Source organism: Oncorhynchus clarkii, chromosome 9, assembly GCF_045791955.1.
Source record: "Oncorhynchus clarkii lewisi isolate Uvic-CL-2024 chromosome 9, UVic_Ocla_1.0, whole genome shotgun sequence".
Classification (NCBI taxonomy): Eukaryota; Metazoa; Chordata; class Actinopteri; order Salmoniformes; family Salmonidae; genus Oncorhynchus; species Oncorhynchus clarkii.
In genome coordinates, this window is record NC_092155.1 from 58,974,351 (window position 1) to 58,992,825 (window position 18,475).

Genomic DNA, 18,475 nt, shown 5'->3' on the forward strand with positions numbered 1-18,475 from the left:
CTAAGCAACTCCTAAATATAGGGAACCATTCACACTAAGCAACACCAAATATAGGGAACCATTCACACGAAGCAACACTAAATATAGGGAACCATTCACACTAAGCAACACCAAATATAGGGAACCATTCACTCCAAGCAACACTAAATATAGGGAACCATTCTCACCAAGCAACACTAAATATAGGGAACCATTCAAACCAAGCAACACTAAATATAGGGAACCATTCACACTAAGCAACACCAAATATAGGGAAGCATTCACACTAAGCAACACCTAAATATAGGGAACCATTCACACTAAGCAACTCCTAAATATAGGGAACCATTCACACTAAGCAACATCTAAATATAGGGAACCATTCACACTAAGCAACACCTAAATATAGGGAACCATTCACACGAAGCAACACTAAATATAGGTAACCGTTCACACGAAGCAACATTAAATATAGGGAACTATTCACACACACTAAGCAACACCAAATATAGGGAATCATTCACACCAAGCAACACTAAATATAGGGAACCATGCACACCAAGCAACACTAAATATAGGGAACCATTCAAACCAAGCAACACTAAATATAGGGAACCATTCACACTAAGCAACACCAAATATAGGGAATCATTCACACTAAGCAACACCTAAATATAGGGAACCATTCACACTAAGCAACTCCTAAATATAGGGAACCATTCACACTAAGTAACACTAAATATAGGGAACCATTAACAATAAGCAACACAAAATATAGGGAACCATTCACACTAAGCAATATCTAAATATAGGGAACCATTTACACTAAGCAACACTAACTATAGGGAACCATTCACACTATGCAACACTAAATATAGGGAACCATTCACACTATGCAACACTAAATATAGGGAACCATTTACACTAAGCAACATCTAAATATTGGGAACCATTCACACTATGCAACACTAAATATAGGGAACCATTCATACGACGAGGATGAACATCATTCTGAACTGTACAACGTGATACGTATTTCAAAGGACTGAATAAAAGTGGGAGATGGTCTTCAACATTTTACCTCTTCTTTCTCTGCACTGTCCAGGTCCCTCCACTCCTCCAGTGGCTGGGCCAGGTCCAGTTTGTGCAAGGGTAGTTTCACCTCTCCAATGACGTCATGCTTAGAGAAGCGGTCAAAGTCAAAGACCTGCATGACCAAAGTCTTGCCACCCATCTCTTGGAATGGAATCTGAAAAACATCAAAACCCCCATCAATATCACTTTCTTTTGTAAATGTTAGCCTCTGAAGCCTCTCTAATGTGATTAGTGATGAATTTAGTGATTAGTGATGAATTTTAAACAAATTAGAGATTGTTTGAAGGAAATGCATCTGAGCATCTACTAATGCAAGTCTAGGCTCTGCCTCTATTATCGGCGGAGGAGATTCAGTGGTGGAGGCTAGTTGGTATCAGATGCAGGGAGTCTGCAGTGGACTGGGGAATCTCTGTTATGATGTGTTATCTGAAATACCAGCCCAGCGGATGGATCAGAAGAGAGAGAGCATAGCTGATGCATCAGGCTTTGGGTAACTGGCTGTCTGGCAGGAGTTATGGTCTGGCCAACCATCACAGCTTAGGTATATTAGATTTATCTTTACAATTCTGATACACGTTATAGAAGAGAGAGAAAGAGAGAGAGAGAGTTAGAGAGAGAGAGAGAGAGAGAGAGAGAGAGAGAGAGAGAGAGAGAGAGAGAGAGAGAGAGAGAGCAATCAAAATACAGCAGTCTACCTTGAAAACAAAGGTCTCATTGAAGGTAGGGTTCAGCGTCTTCTTGTGCACCTTGGTGGTAAAATGCTTCTTCTTGTCTGGGAGGACATAGACCTTGACATAGGGGTCAGAGGTGCCGCCGCTGTCCATGGAGAGGAGATCAGCTGCTTGGAGGAGGCCTACTGTGAGCTAGGGATCAGAGGTCAAGGGTAAAAGGGGTCAGTCAATTTGCTCTATGCATGATTAATCAGTCTCAATGTACCCAGACAGTGTCCTCTCACAGTTCCACAGAGACAACCCACAGTTCTTTGAACAGATGTTTCTTTGAACAGATCAAAGAAAGCCCTTACTTTATGCTTGTGTAACACATTACGATGAACATGATAAAGACGCTTTGGTGTGATTCTGTCTGTCTGTCTCTGTCTGTCTGTCTGTCTGTCTGTCTGTCTGTCTGTCTGTCTGTCTGTCTGTCTGTCTGTCTGTCTGTCTGTCTGTCTGTCTGCCTGTCTGTCTGTCTGTCTGTCTGTCTGTCTGTCTGTCTATCTGCCTGCCTGCCTGCCTGCCTGCCTGCCTGCCTGCCTGTCTGTCTGTCTGTCTGTCTGTTTGTCTGCCTGCCTGCCTGCCTGTCTGTCTGTGTGTCTGTCTGTGCTCCTCAAAGTATCAGTGAACAAAGACATTCTCCACAGAAGAGTATGATGACGGAGCAAATGCTGCATAACAGGTCAAGGAAATCCATTCATATGCTGCATATATAACAAACAAGGAATGGAATCTTTGTAAAAGTTTGACTGATTTGATCTCGAAAGCATAACCGTAGAACGATGGATTGAATCAATCCTTTAGTGTCAGCAAATTCACATTTACAGCTGTCCTTGGCTTTTGGAGCAAATCAAAGCTGCATTTCCGAAGGATAAAAAACTCTCAGCAAATGGCAAAAGTCCATTGCCTTTGAAAGCCGTCATGTGGAAAACTACCTTGGACTAGAGGCTTAGGCAGTTAGCTTTGTTTTTTCCTTTTTACAGCAGAGTAAAATTGTCTATTTTTTAAGCTCCGGGGTCGTCAAAAAGCCATCTGCTCAAGTCAAAACACCCACCTTGTTGTCCTGGAAGTCGTAATCTATGGAGTACTGAAGCTTCCCGAGCTTTTCTTTCTCCTTCACCTCTTCCTCTTTCTCGTCTCCAGTCATACCAGTCTCAGCATCATCTTCATCATAATCATCATCGTCCTGTTTCTGGAATGACAAGGGGGAGGAGGGGGCAGAGTGGGCGTCAGACATTTGAACAAATAGTCAAAAACACCTATAGATTCTTCTTCAGCGGTCCAGTTAGTCACAGCAGCCATCTACCTGCCACTTACCGCTTGCTTACCTGCCACTTGCTTACCCAGATGTTACTAGTGCACATCTTTTCATCGATGACCTTGGTTGCAACATGACTTGATTTCACCATTCCTTGAGTGACGCCATTTTGCTTTTGCACTATATATTCATAATTAATTCTTTACTGTATATATTCATTGACATAACATAGAAAGAGATCGATATACTGAATGTCAAAAGGAAAAAAAGGTCAGTAAAACAGTCAAGATGTAGTCAAGGTTTGCTCCAGGGGTAGCCCCAGACAGGACAAATGTTTTTGTTCTTGCTTCAAATCCTGGCATTTTGACATTGATAAAGGTTTGTGTCAAAGGCTACAGAAACAATACAATGCTTGTATTCTGTTTTCTCCTTGTTGCCGTAACTGCACTCCAACCTCCCAGAAATCTGTTTGCACTATTACTGTCTAAGATTACACCTCCACTGACATAATCATCGTAATTACTTTAATTACTGAAAAATCGACACCAATCTACAGCAGATATGAGCTCATAACTCCTGCTACTACATATTGCGTGTTACAGATGTATTGTACAGTATCTCTAGTTATAAGGAACATTTACAAATCCCAGTGTCAGCTCATATGATAATATAATTAGCCAAATAGCTAACCGTGACATCATCGTAGAATTACTGACCCTTTTAAGGGATTTTTTGCCTAACTTCTAATGCATTTCTTTTATATTGTCCTCGACACACACTGTACATTACCCAATAATGTCAATTAGTAGGGCCATGCTATTTATCGCAGAGCTTACCCTGGAAGAGGAACTGGGGCAGACTGCAGCTCATTCTATGTTGTATTCCATTCACACACAAACACAGACCCAATTACTAACACATTCACACAGACACACTGTATTCTAAATATTATATTCACCCTTGCATACACAGCCTTACATACTTAATATACCTCACATCTACTGAGCAAACATTTAACCAACAACAAGCACACATAAGCACACACTCACATGCAAAGGCTCTCGCATGCAGGCTTGCAGAAAAACTCACCCACTCTTCAAACACACGTGCAAACACAAACACACAAACACACACACACACACACACACACACACACACACACACACCATCTCCTTATAGTGGCATTCTGTACATTTGTTGCGGTAAATGCTTTACATTCGAGCATGCCAGGTCAATCAATGCAGGAGAATACAGTAGTCTTTAAATAATGTGAATGAAATGACTCAGCCTTTTTCAGTCTCCTATAGTTTCAATAATGACTCCTGATGTGCATTAAAGTAATGTATCAATGTCAGTAATATTTTTGTTAGTCAAGATTGCGTGCTTTGCAATCCTGAAAAACACTCTTAGAAAAAAAAGTGCTATCTAGAACCTTAAAGGGTTCTTCAGCTGTCCCCATAGGAGGAACCTTTGAATAACTTTTGGGGATTCCATGTAGGTTCTACCTGGAACCAAAAAGGGTTCTACCTGGAAACAAAAAGGGTTCTCCTATGGGGACAGCCAAAGAACCCTTTTGGAACCCTTTTTCCTTAGAGTGTTTGTGAAAATTGCACATCCATGAGAAGTAATGCTATATTGGAGAGCTCCAGTCTAAATCATACCATACATGCAGTGGGATTCAAAGATTGTCCAAAAGTATGTCCCCATCATCATAACTACGATAACTTTTCATTTGTGAGCTCACATTCTGCAAGGAATTCTGAAATCAAACTGTAGGCAGCCAATTGAAGTACCAGGGTTTAGATTTGAATCATGATGTCTAAAGAGAATTCAAATGTGGCTCACATTATTACCAGTAGGCAAACTTTCTGACCCCCATTCTTTTCCACTAACATCACTGCTCCAGGGAGAAAGGGAAATGTTGATTATAACCTAATTGGTCAGCATCATCTTGGGTCATCCAGGATAGTTACTCTCAAGTCAAGTTGTGGCCATTCAATAATACCTTCTGAAAAGGTTGGTCTTTGTCAAGAGATACAAACCACTTTGTCTCACCTTGATCTCTGAGCATGTTTGCACAGCTGAATTTATGATGTAGAAATTATGTATGAATTTCACACTGAAAGCATGGAAAAGACTAGTATTATAGTTACTGTAAGAGACTATGAACAATAATGCGCTTCATTAGGTAATTTGATTGTGGAAACATGTTCATAAATCTCAGCGGGTAATGTTTCCCCCATTATTTGACAATAGCCAACCTCACCCTTTGCACATGCATGTTAGTGATCTCTAGTGGGTTGCCTCAGTGCACTCGTCATCATTCAGAGGCTCAACCATAGGATGAGTTGCAAGTTCATTTCAAAAACATTTAAAACATTTCCACTTTCAGAGGTCTTATAGTTTGTTTGTTTTATCTTTTGCCCAAAATTGCAACCTCTCCATGGATACTCAAGACATCATCATGGCAGTCGGTGCGGTAGCATATCAAATCAAAAGACTTGCAAAGCAGCTTAATCTTTCCCATAGCTACACCCTCAAGCTCCCACAGCACCTAAGCTTGCAAGACATAGAAAGCCATAGCGCCATTGTAATAATCGCCAATCCCCTTCCACAAGCCCAGCCCACCCCCATCTCTCCCCTGCCCTACGCTTAAACAGAGAGGCCAGAGAGGTGCGCCTCGTGCCGTCAGACCTACCGTATACAGAGAAGTCCACCACAGTCAAGATACACGGAGCACACATAAGACACAAAGCAGGAAGGAGGAGAGCAGGGAGAAAGGAAGAGATTGAACTCACAGCAGACACCATAGAGGGAAATGAGAGCAGAGGCAGAGTCAACGACTACACCATAGGACAGGAAAAATGACACAGTGCTAGAACCCCACTAAGGCAAGCTCTAAACTAGAGGCCTTGTGTTTTATTTAACCATCAGTTTGGGGATCTTACTGTTGTTGTTGTTGAAGAATGTTCAATTGAACCAAAATGTAATCTGTAAAATTATCGATTATGCACTAGACTAGAACATTTAGCCCCACAATGTCGCTACGGGCTGTTTAGAATTAGAATTTTGGCATGGCTATTCTGTGCTAATTGGTAAGCATTATATATTCCATCAACAATAGTATAATTCCCCCATGCAAAAGAGCCCAGCTGTGTCATTTTTCACCCTGGTCCCAAAGCACAACAGAAAGCACCACTAACATGTCTGACAAATACAATATATAACAACAAGAAATGAAGAAGGAAGGGGGGGTATTTTCTAGAGATTTTGACAGTTCAATGATGGGCTAAATGACTTACTAAATATATACAATGTTATGAATTCTAAATGGCTAGACAGGGCTCTATTTTCACTATGCCATCCACTGAGTGATGTGGTTGTCAATTATGGGACAATAGGTTCTCTATGCTGTTATTGGCAAATATTCTACATAAAGAACAGCTTTAAGTTGGGTGTTAGTTCCCAATGTATTTATTCTGATTTATAACTATACAATTACCCCCCCCCCCCCCCCCCCTCTGGGTTGAACATACCTCTCCTCCTTTCATGTTCGTCATGCCCATTTCCCCCTTCCCTTTCTTGCCCTTCTTGTTCTTCTTCTTCTTGCAACAGCACTTCTTAACGATGCAGAAGCAGCAGGTGAGAATCAGGGTAGCAGCTACCACTGCAATGGCGATGATGGCCCATGATGGCACTAAGATACACACACACACACACACAAACGCACACACAGAAACATACACAAACACACACAAACAAAAAACAATTAGGTAACAATTAGATTTGGTGCAAATTAGATTTTCAGAGAATGCCATTCGCAACGATACCGCCTGATCAATACATAATAAGGGCCTAAAGTGGATGTCACTGCCTTCAGGGGGAGAACAGATCTATAGTGAACAAAAATATAAACGCAACATGCAACAATGTCAAATACTTTACTGAGATACAGTTCAAATAAGGAAAGCAGTCAATTGAAAATAATTAATTAGGCTCAAATCTATGGATTTCACATGACTGGGAAAACAGATATGCATCTGTTGGTCATAGATACCTTTAAAAAAAGGTAGGGGTGTGGATAAGAAAACCAGTCAGTATCTGGTGTGACCACCATTTGTCTCATGCAGTGCGACACATCTCCTTCGCATAGAGTTAACAGGTTGTTAATTGTGGCCTGTGGAATGTTGTCCCACTCCTCTTGGCTGTGCGAAGTTACCAGATATTGGAGGGAACTGGAACACGCTGTCGTACACGTCAATCCAGAGCATCCCAAACTGCTCGCCTCTACAATGGTCTGCGGTTGTGAGGCCGGTTGGATGTACTGCCAAATTCTCGAAAACAACGTTGCAGGCGGCTTATGGTAGAGAAATTAACATTAAATTCTCTGGCACAGCTCTGGTGGACATTCCCGCAGTCAGTATACCAATTGCAACATTGTGTTGTGTGGCAAACTGCATGTTTTAGAGTGGCCTTTTATTGTCCCCAGCATAAAGTGCACCAATGCAATGATCATGTGTTTAATCAGCTTCTTGATATGCAACATCTGTCAGGTGGATGGATTATCTATCTTGACAAAGCATAAATGCTCACTAACAGGGAAGTAAACAAATTTGTGCACAACACAATGTAAAATTTCTATGATCTTATATTTCCGCTCATGAAACATGGGCCTAACACTTTACATGTTACGTTTATATTTTTGCTCAGTGTAATTATCAATAAAAGTCATGCAAACTCATCTGGATAGGTGTGGGTGTTAGGTACTGTGCAACGTCCAGACAGGCACTCACATGGGATCTTGTCAATCTCATTGAGGAACTTATTCTTGATGTCGTCAAAATCGCCGTTTTTGACGGCCTCTGTGGAGTTGTCAGCTGCGGTGGAGGCCACGGGGCCAGGGGCAACAGTTAAGACAGCGGCCCCAGTGGGCTCCGGTCCGACCATGGCTTCAGGCTTCTTCTTGAACAGGTTCCACTTCATCCTAGACGGCTAGGCCACACACAGTCCTTGTGAATAGAGAGAGGGCTGTTAACATAGAGTTGTAAATGAGTCCTACGTGTACATAGCATTCTGGACTCCAAAAGTCTTGATTATAAGTATAGTAAGGTCATATCTAGTGAAAGAGAGTGACCTGGATCTAAGTATTTGACTGATTTGTGACTCACTGACACTGCCCCGGTTAGAGGGGAATAAAGCATCCCAAAAGTTAACACTGAGATGAACATGGAGATTAACATGGAGATGTAAATGGGGATGAACATGGAGATGTACATGGAGATGTAAATGGGGATGAACATGGAGAAGAACATGGAGATGAACATGGGGATGAACATGGATATGAACATAGAGATGTACAGTGCCTTGCGAAAGTATTCGGCCCCCTTGAACTTTGCGACCTTTTGCCACATTTCAGGCTTCAAACATAAAGATATAAAACTGTATTTTTTTGTGAAGAATCAACAACAAGTGTGACACAATCATGAAGTGGAACGACATTTATTGGATATTTCAAACTTTTTTAACAAATCAAAAACTGAAAAATTGGGCGTGCAAAATTATTCAGCCCCCTTAAGTTAATACTTTGTAGCGCCATCTTTTGCTGCGATTACAGCTGTAAGTCGCTTGGGGTATGTCTCTATCAGTTTTGCACATCGAGAGACTGAATTTTTTTCCCATTCCTCCTTGCAAAACAGCTCGAGCTCAGTGAGGTTGGATGGAGAGCATTTGTGAACAGCAGTTTTCAGTTCTTTCCACAGATTCTCGATTGGATTCAGGTCTGGACTTTGACTTGGCCATTCTAACACCTGGATATGTTTATTTTTTAACCATTCCATTGTAGATTTTGCTTTATGTTTTGGATCATTGTCTTGTTGGAAGACAAATCTCCGTCCCAGTCTCAGGTCTTTTGCAGACTCCATCAGGTTTTCTTCCAGAATGGTCCTGTATTTGGCTCCATCCATCTTCCCATCAATTTTAACCATCTTCCCTGTCCCTGCTGAAGAAAAGCAGGCCCAAGCCATGATGCTGCCAGCACCATGTTTGACAGTGGGGATGGTGTGTTCAGCTGTGTTGCTTTTACGCCAAACATAACGTTTTGCATTGTTGCCAAAAAGTTCAATTTTGGTTTCATCTGACCAGAGCACCTTCTTCCACATGTTTGGTGTGTCTCCCAGGTGGTTTGTGGCAAACTTTAAACGACACTTTTTATGGATATCTTTAAGAAATGGCTTTCTTCTTGCCACTCTTCCATAAAGGCCAGATTTGTGCAATATACGACTGATTGTTGTCCTATGGACAGAGTCTCCCACCTCAGCTGTAGATCTCTGCAGTTCATCCAGAGTGATCATGGGCCTCTTGGCTGCATCTCTGATCAGTCTTCTCCTTGTATGAGATGAAAGTTTAGAGGGACGGCCAGGTCTTGGTAGATTTGCAGTGGTCTGATACTCCTTCCATTTCAATATCATCGCTTGCACAGTGCTCCTTGGGATGTTTAAAGCTTGGGAAATCTTTTTGTATCCAAATCCGGCTTTAAACTTCTTCACAACAGTATCTCGGACCTGCCTGGTGTGTTCCTTGTTCTTCATGATGCTCTCTGCGCTTTTAACGGACCTCTGAGACTATCACAGTGCAGGTGCATTTATACAGAGACTTGATTACACACAGGTGGATTGTATTTATCATCATTAGTCATTTAGGTCAACATTGGATCATTCAGAGATCCTCACTGAACTTCTGGAGAGAGTTTGCTGCACTGAAAGTAAAGGGGCTGAATAATTTTGCACGCCCAATTTTTCAGTTTTTGATTTGTTAAAAAAGTTTGAAATATCCAATAAATGTCATTCCACTTCATGATTGTGTCCCACTTGTTGTTGATTCTTCACAAAAAAATACAGTTTTATATCTTTATGTTTGAAGCCTGAAATGTGGCAAAAGGTCGAAAAGTTCAAGGGGGCCGAATACTTTCGCAAGGCACTGTAAATGGGGATGAACACACCAAACTGGAAGTCTTCCGACTAGCTTGGAAAGACAGTACTGTGCAGTACCGAAGAGCCCTTACTGCTGCTCGATCATCCTATTTTTCTAACTTAATTGAGGAAAATAAGAACAATCCGAAATTCATTTTTGATACTGTCGCAAAGCTAACTAAAAAGCAGCATTCCCCAAGAGAGGATGACTTTCACTTTAGCAGTGATAAATTCATGAACTTCTTTGAGGAAAAGATTATGATTATTAGAAAGCAAATTACGGACTCCTCTTTAAATCTGAGTATTCCTTCAAAGCTCAGTTGTCCTGAGTCTGCACAACTCTGCCAGGACCTAGGATCAAGAGAGACACTCAAGTGTTTTAGTACTATATCTCTTGACACAATGAGGAAAATAATCATGGCCTCTAAACCTTCAAGCTGCATACTGGACCCTATTCCAACTAAACTACTGAAAGAGCTGCTTCCTGTGCTTGGCCCTCCTATGTTGAACATAATAAACGGCTCTCTATCCACTGGATGTGTACCAAACTCACTAAAAGTGGCAGTAATAAAACCTCTCTTGAAAAAGCCAAACCTTGACCCAGAAAATATAAAAAACTATTGGCCTATATCGAATCTTCCATTCCTCTCAAACATTTTAGAAAAGGCTGTTGCGCAGCAACTCACTGCCTTCCTGAAGACAAACAATGTATACGAAATGCTTCAGTCTGGTTTTAGACCCCATCATAGCACTGAGACGGCACTTGTGAAGGTGGTAAATTACATTTTAATGGCATCGGACCGAGGCTCTGCATCTGTCCTCGTGCTCCTAGACCTTAGTGCTGCTTTTGATACCATCGATCACCACATTCTTTTGGAGAGATTGGAAACCCGGACAAGTTCTGGCCTGGTTTAGATCTTATCTGTCGGAAAGATATCAGTTTGTCTCTGTGAATGGTTTGTCCTCTGACAAATCAACTGTACATTTCGGTGTTCCTCAAGGTTCCGTTTTAGGACCACTATTGTTTTCACTACATATTTTACCTCTTGGGGATGTTATTCGAAAACATAATGTTAACTTTCACTGCTATGCGGATGACACACAGCTGTACATTTCAATGAAACATGGTGAAGCCCCAAAATTGCCCTTGCTAGAAGCATGTGTTTCAGACATAAGGAAGTGGATGGCTGCAAACTTTCTACTTTTAAACTCGGACAAAACAGAGATGCTTGTTCTAGGTCCCAAGAAACAAAGATATCTTCTGTTGAATCTGACAATTAATCTTAATGGTTGTACAGTCGTCTCAAATAAAACTGTGAAGGACCTCGGCGTTACTCTGGACCCTGATCTCTCTTTTGAAGAACATATCAAGACCATTTCAAGGACAGCTTTTTTCCATCTACGTAACATTGCAAAAATCAGAAACTTTCTGTCCAAAAATGATGCAGAAAAATTAATCCATGCTTTTGTCACTTCTAGGTTAGACTACTGCAATGCTCTACTTTCCGGTTACCCGGATAAAGCACTAAATAAACTTCAGTTAGTGCTAAATACGGCTGCTAGAATCCTGACTAGAACCAAAAAATTTGATCATATTACTCCAGTGCTAGCCTCTCTACACTGGCTTCCTGTCAAGCAAGGGCTGATTTCAAGGTTTTACTGCTAACCTACAAAGCATTACATGGGCTTGCTCCTACCTATCTCTCTGATTTGGTCCTGCCGTACATACCTACACGTACGCTACGGTCACAAGACGCAGGCCTCCTAATTGTCCCTAGAATTTCTAAGCAAACAGCTGGAGGCAGGGCTTTCTCCTATAGAGCTCCATTTTTATGGAACGGTCTGCCTACCCATGTCAGAGACGCAAACTCGGTCTCAACCTTTAAGTCTTTACTGAAGACTCATCTCTTCAGTGGGTCATATGATTGAGTGTAGTCTGGCCCAGGAGTGGGAAGGTGAACGGAAAGGCTCTGGAGCAACGAACCACCCTTGCTGTCTCTGCCTGGCCGGTTCCCCTCTTTCCACTTGGATTCTCTGCCTCTAACCCTATTACAGGGGCTGAGTCACTGGCTTACTGGGGCTCGCTCATGCCGTCCCTGGAGGGGGTGCGTCACCTGAGTGGGTTGATTCACTGATGTGGTCATCCTGCCTGGGTTGGCGCCCCCTCCCCCCCTTGGGTTGTGCCGTGGCGGAGGTCTTTGTGGGCTATACTCAGCCTTGTCTCAGGATAGTAAGTTGGTGGTTGAAGATATCCCTCTAGTGGTGTGGGGGCTGTGCTTTGGCAAAGTGGGTGGGGTTATATCCTTCCTGTTTGGCCCTGTCTGGGGGTGTCCTCGGATGGGGCCACAGTGTCTCCTGATCCCTCCTGTCTCAGCCTCCAGTATTTATGCTGCAGTAGTTTATGTGTCGGGGGGCTAGGGTCAGTTTGTTATATCTGGAGTACTTCTCCAGTCCTATTCGGTGTCCTGTGTGAATCTAAGTGTGCGTTCTCTAATTCTCTCCTTCTCTCTTTCTTTCTCTCTCTCGGAGGACCTGAGCCCTAGGACCATTCCCCAGGACTACCTGACATGATGACTCCTTGCTGTCCCCAGTCCACCTGGCCGTGCTGCTGCTCCAGTTTCAACTGACCTGAGCCCTAGGACCATGCCCCAGGACTACCTGACATGATGACTCCTTGCTGTCCCCAGTCCACCTGACCGTGCTGCTGCTCCAGTTTCAACTGTTCTGCCTTATTATTATTCGACCATGCTGGTCATTTATGAACATTTGAACATCTTGGCCATGTTCTGTTATAATCTCCACCCGGCACAGACAGAAGAGGACTGGACACCCCACATAGCCTGGTTCCTCTCTAGGTTTCTTCCTAGGTTTTGGCCTTTCTAGGGAGTTTTTCCTAGCCACCGTGCTTCTACACCTGCATTGCTTGCTGTTTGGGGTTTTAGGCTGGGTTTCTGTACAGCACTTTGAGATATCAGCTGATGTACGAAGGGCTATATAAATACATTTGATTTGATTTGAACATGGGGATGAACATAGAGATGAACATGGGAATGAACATGGAGATGAACATGGGGATGAACATGGAGATGAACATGGGGGTGAACATGGAGATGTAAATGGGGATGAACATGGAGTTGAACATGGAGATGAACATGGGGATGAACATGGAGATGTAAATGGGGAGGAACATGGAGTTGAACATGGAGATGAACATGTGGGTGGGTGAACATGGGGTTGAACATGGGGGTGAACATGGAGATGTAAATGGGGGTGAACATGGAGATGAACATGGGGGTGAACATGGAGATGTAAATGGGGGTGAACATGGAGATGAACATGGGGATGAACATGGAGATGAACATGGGGATGAACATGGAGATGAACATGGAGATTTAAATAGAGATGGTTCTGTAAAATTACAGAACCAGACAGATAATGAATATACACATGGAATGCAATGAATAGAGCTGGATTAATGTAGGCATATTAAATGGACCACAACAGAGAATAAAAATGGAACAGAACTGCAATAGCACAATAGGTAAGGACTGTATCTAATAACCAGGTATTACATAAACGTACAATAATAACAACAGCAGTTAACGCAAACATCTTACCTACCATACAATGAAACTATACAAATGGGCAACATACATTGCAAATATTACACATGGAAATGACACTAAAGGTAATAATAGCCAATACCAATATCAACTTCAGCATATAACATTGTATGAGATACGTAGTGATATACAAAGCCAAGCTAAACCACAACAACAACTTACTCTGTGTTCGCGCATCCCATGCACATATGTCCACCCACATTTCGATAACAAAGCTGTCACCAGGGCAAGGAATCAAACTGCGACAAACAGCAGCTGAGTGTGATCCTCCATGTGTCAAAATAATGTTAGACAGAGCATGAGCCGGATTCAAATCAAACTTTATTTGTCACATGCGCCGGATACAGGTGTAACAGGTGTAGACCTTATTGTGAAATGCTTAGTTATGCAGTTCAAGAAATAGAGTTAAGAAAATATTTAGTAAATAAATAAGTAAAAAAATGTAAAATAAGAAGAAGAGTAACACAATAAAATAACAATAACGAGGCTATTTACCGGGGGTACCGGTACTGAGTAAATGTGCGGGGTTACAGGCTAGTCGAGGCAATTTGTACATATAGGTAGGGTTAAAGTGACTATGCATAGATAATAAACAGTGAGTAACAGGGGAAGGGGGGGAGGGGGGGGGCATTGTAAATAGTCCGGGTGGCCATTTTATTTATTGTTCAGCAGTCTTATGGCTTCGGGGTAGAAGCTGTTAAGGAGCCTTTTGGTCCTAGACTTGGTGCTCCGGTATCGCTTACCTTGCGGTAACAGAGAGAATAGTCTACGAATTGGTTGACTAGAGTCATTTGGGCCTTTTTGGGCCTTTCTCTGACACCGCCTAGAATATAGGTCCTGGATGGCAGGAAGCTTGGCTCCAATGATGTACTGGGCCGTACGCATTACCATCTGTGGCGCCTTACGGTCAGATGCCGAGCAGTTGCCATACCAGGTAGTGATGCAACCGGTCAGGATGCTCTCGATGGTGAACTTTTTGAGGATCTGGGGACCTATGCCAAATCTTTTCAGTCTCCTGAGGGGGAAAAGGTATTGTCGTGCCCTCTTCATGACTGTCTTGGTGTGTTTGGACCATGTTAGTTTGTTGGTGATGTGGACACAAAGGAACTCAAAACTCTTGACCTGCTCCACTACAGCTCCGTTGATGTTATTGGGGGCCTTTCGGCTCGCCTTTTCCTGTAGTCCACAATCGGCTCCTTTGTCTTGCTCACATTGAGGGAGAGGTTGTTGTCCTGGCACCACACTGCCAGATCGCTGACCTCCCTATAGACTGTCTTGTCATTGATCAGGCTGTTGTGTTGTCAGCTAACTTAATGAAGGTGTTGGAGTCGTGCCTGGCCATGCAGTCATGGGTGAACAGGGAGTACAGGAGGGGACTAAGCACACACCCCTTAGGGGCCCCAGTGTTGAGGATCAGCGTGGCAGATGTGTTGTTGCCTACACTTACCACCTGGGGGTGTACCGTCAGGAAGACCAGGATCCAGATGCAGAGGGAGATGTTTAGTCCCAGGGTCCTTAGCTTAGTGATGAAGGGGCTTCGAAGAGGGGCTTTGAAGGTAGAAAAGCATAATGAGTTCATTAAAATTATTTCTGATTTCATTAAAGCCATGAGGATATGGGCAAACAAAAAGGATTTTTCATTTCTCAAATGCCAATTCTCTTATCCACTGACGGAGATCCTGTCTGTCTCTATTGCTGCATGTGAATAATTGAATGAAGCTGACAACAGAAAGGATAAGCTTTATATTATTCAAATGGACTAAGACTAGTTATAAATGTAGTATGGCGACGTTATGCAAGTTAATGTTGCGTAAGACAAATGGCTTGTGGAAATACCGCAACTACTAAAGTGAAAGAACACCATAAGGGGATAACAAATGATGAACGTTTAAATAATGTGTTCTCTTTGCAGTGAGTCATCAGACATAGTTAATTGTGTATTTTTTTAAAACAATTTCTGGAACATTTCAGTTAAAAAAATAAAGGTTAGTGAAGAGGGACATTTTTCACATATAGTAATATTTAAACACTCTAGTGTGTTAGTTATTTAAGAAAGTTTGGATAAATGACTTGTATTGGTTTGGGGAGAGATCACATTACATGTATATTTTCTCTCTGGGAAGATGTTCAGTCTACTGACAGGCGCTATGCTGTACCATCATGCCATCCATGTCACAGTGTTTTCCTAATCGATCTCGCCTAATCGATTCCCTCCGATCTTGTTCATCCTTGATGCTCTGTCTCAAGAGTGTTGAGGCAGAAACTGTCTAGATTTCATTGCTTTTGCATGTAAACATATTCATTCTTTAGACAAGATAACCTGAAAGACCTTGAATGTTCCGCCGGCTTGTAAACCAGGAATGCTGGAGGGATGAGCTGTCTGTACTTGCTCTTCCCAAAATGTATAGTAATTAACGACATCCAGACACTGGGTGAATAACACAGTGTGGATTATCCATCTGTGTAGGCAAACCATTCAAACCATTCTTACAAATAATGGCCTGCTTCCACTGATTGGGTGTGGGGCATGTCTGTTACAAACCATGTCTGTTACAAAATATGCCAAAAGTGTGATGGACTATATCAGGGGGGAGACGTTGTTAAACATGAGGTATGTGTATAGCAACAGTCATCATTGTCCATTTCTTGGCTGAGCAGCCTTAGTCTTGGGTGTTTGGGTTGTATTAACAACAACCCAGTGATAATCACCAGCCAGCCAGGCTCTAAGGCGGGTAGATTTATCCCTCTGTTTGACCCTCACGGCAGACTAAGCCAGGCAGAATTGAATTAACATTGGCAGAGATGGCGTGGAGGAGCGTTTTATCTCCTCTCCTCTCGAAGGGCAGCGGGGTAGTGGGCCCTGGAGGGGCTCGGAGGACCAGGGTTAGTCTACTGCTTTATGGCAGCCATTACCCCTGCTTTATGATCAGTTCTCACCACTCACTCCTGGGAAATTAATTATACATGGTGTTTTCCCTTTGAAGGAAGCCTTAAATTGAACACGAAATACCACCTCTTCAACACAAGCCAGTACACAGCCAAAGAAACATATCAATATTTAGAATGTCTGAAGTGTTTATTCTGCCTTAATACCCTAACTATTTGTACAATAGTCTGGTCGATATCATATCCCTAAATGAAATGCAATCTGCCATGAATAACCTTTGCCTACACAACTAGTCTGCGCTTTTCTAACCCTTACAATCCTAAAGTAAACTGACTCTGTCTAGACATGTCCTTAGAGGCAGCATAACAGACAAGCAAAACATTAGCAAATACTTACTTTACCTGCTTAAATGGCAAATTTACCAACTTAACAACAAGCTACAAATCCGTGACAAGAAACAGTATCCGCTTTAGAGCCCCATCTCTCAGTGTGCTTCTCACTTCGTTAGTTAGGGACTCCTCTACTTCTCCTCATAACTTCAAACAAAATGGCTGTGCTCCACATCCCTGAGCAACATGGCTCCTGGTATGATCTGGCGCTTATCACTAAGCACATTGGCTCAGACTTGAACGGGTATCAAGGGCTTTTAGTCTGTATTCTTCATCTGCATATAAACACACTGGAATAAAGCGCTGCTCACTGACACTGTTTTGTTGACTTCAAATAATCTCACCACAAAAGGTAAGAGATAATACGTCTTACTTCTGGTTTGCAGGATTTTTCCTAACTACCAGCTGAGATGGGGATGCTAGGGGATTACTGTTAGAAATCAACAATGCTTTGGTAGTTTCATAATGTTGGAGAGTTGTATTATCTATCTAAAGTTCAAAATGTGCTCTGTTTACCTAACGAATCATGGCAAAGCTATTTTAGGCAGAAAACTCCAGTAAATGTGTTGCACAAGCACTCTGTTCAATTGTCATTACCATGTACATTAGTCATGGAGGTGTATATCTTGCTATGGTAGAGAGAAGGCATTACAGTAAATAGAACCCAAGTCCAGAACAGATGCTGGGAAACACATGCAACTCAAGCTAGCAATAAAACCAGATTCAAACTAAATGAGGCCTTGTGGCGGAAAGTGATTCGAGCGCTGGAGATAGTGGTGACGGATGGTGGTCTGTGCAGGTGTAATGTAGTTGATGTTTGTATGATGTCGTTGTTTGTATGTTGTATGTTTTGTATTGTCAAATATCAAATAAAATATTTAAAAAATAATAATAATTTAAGCAGATTATAACAAAAACAGAAAAAAGAACACCTTATGGCAAATCAGGGACTATGAAGAGACATTTGTATGCATTTTGTTTTGTATTTTGCATTGTATTTTGCATTGTATTAAGTATTGTATTATGTATATGATATGTGGTTAAGATACGACTGTGATATGTGGTTGTCTCACCTGGCTGTCTTAAGATGAATGCACTAGCTGTGGGTCACTGGTTGGGAGAGTTTGCTGAATGGCTAAATTGTCAAGCAAATGTATTGCTATATATATAGTAGTATGTAGTATGTAGACAACTTCAGCCACATCCGTTGCTGACAGGTGTATAAAATCGAGCCCACAGCCATGCAATCTCCATGGACAAACATTGGCCATAGAATGGCCTTTCTGAATAACTACTTTCAACGTGGCTCCGTCATAGGATCCCACCTTTCAAACAAGTCCGTTTGTCAAATTCCTGCACTGCTAGAACTGCCCAGGTCAACTGTAAGTGTTGTTATTGTGAAGTGGAAATGTCTAGGAGCAACAATGGCTCAGCCGTGAAGTGGAAGGCCACACAAACTCATAGAACAGGACCACTGAGTGCTGAAACGCGTAGCGTGTAAAGATCATTTGTCCTTAGTTGCAACACTCACTACCGAGTTCCAAACTGCCTCTGGAAGGAATG

The 18,475-nt window shown here is 42.2% G+C and overlaps 1 protein-coding gene across 7 annotated transcripts in view; it reads right to left on the reverse strand.

Annotated features, from left to right (window-relative positions):
* LOC139416628 (synaptotagmin-2-like) overlaps positions 1-18,475 on the reverse strand; it is a 98,117-nt gene that overhangs the window by 10,068 nt on the left and 69,574 nt on the right. For 4 of the 7 annotated variants that reach the window (XM_071165533.1, XM_071165532.1, XM_071165534.1 and 1 more), the window contains 5 exons: positions 7,839-8,054; positions 6,582-6,742; positions 2,842-2,979; positions 1,770-1,937; positions 1,061-1,228 (listed from right to left, as the gene is read on the reverse strand). In XM_071165533.1, coding sequence (XP_071021634.1) covers positions 1,061-1,228; positions 1,770-1,937; positions 2,842-2,979; positions 6,582-6,742; positions 7,839-8,028 — 825 coding nt within the window. In that variant the 5' untranslated portion in view covers positions 8,029-8,054. Of the gene's footprint in view, positions 1-1,060; positions 1,229-1,769; positions 1,938-2,841; positions 2,980-6,581; positions 6,743-7,838; positions 8,055-15,083; positions 15,185-18,475 lie in introns of all 7 variants that reach the window. The other 3 variants (XM_071165530.1, XM_071165531.1, XM_071165536.1) reach the window with 2 other exon arrangements.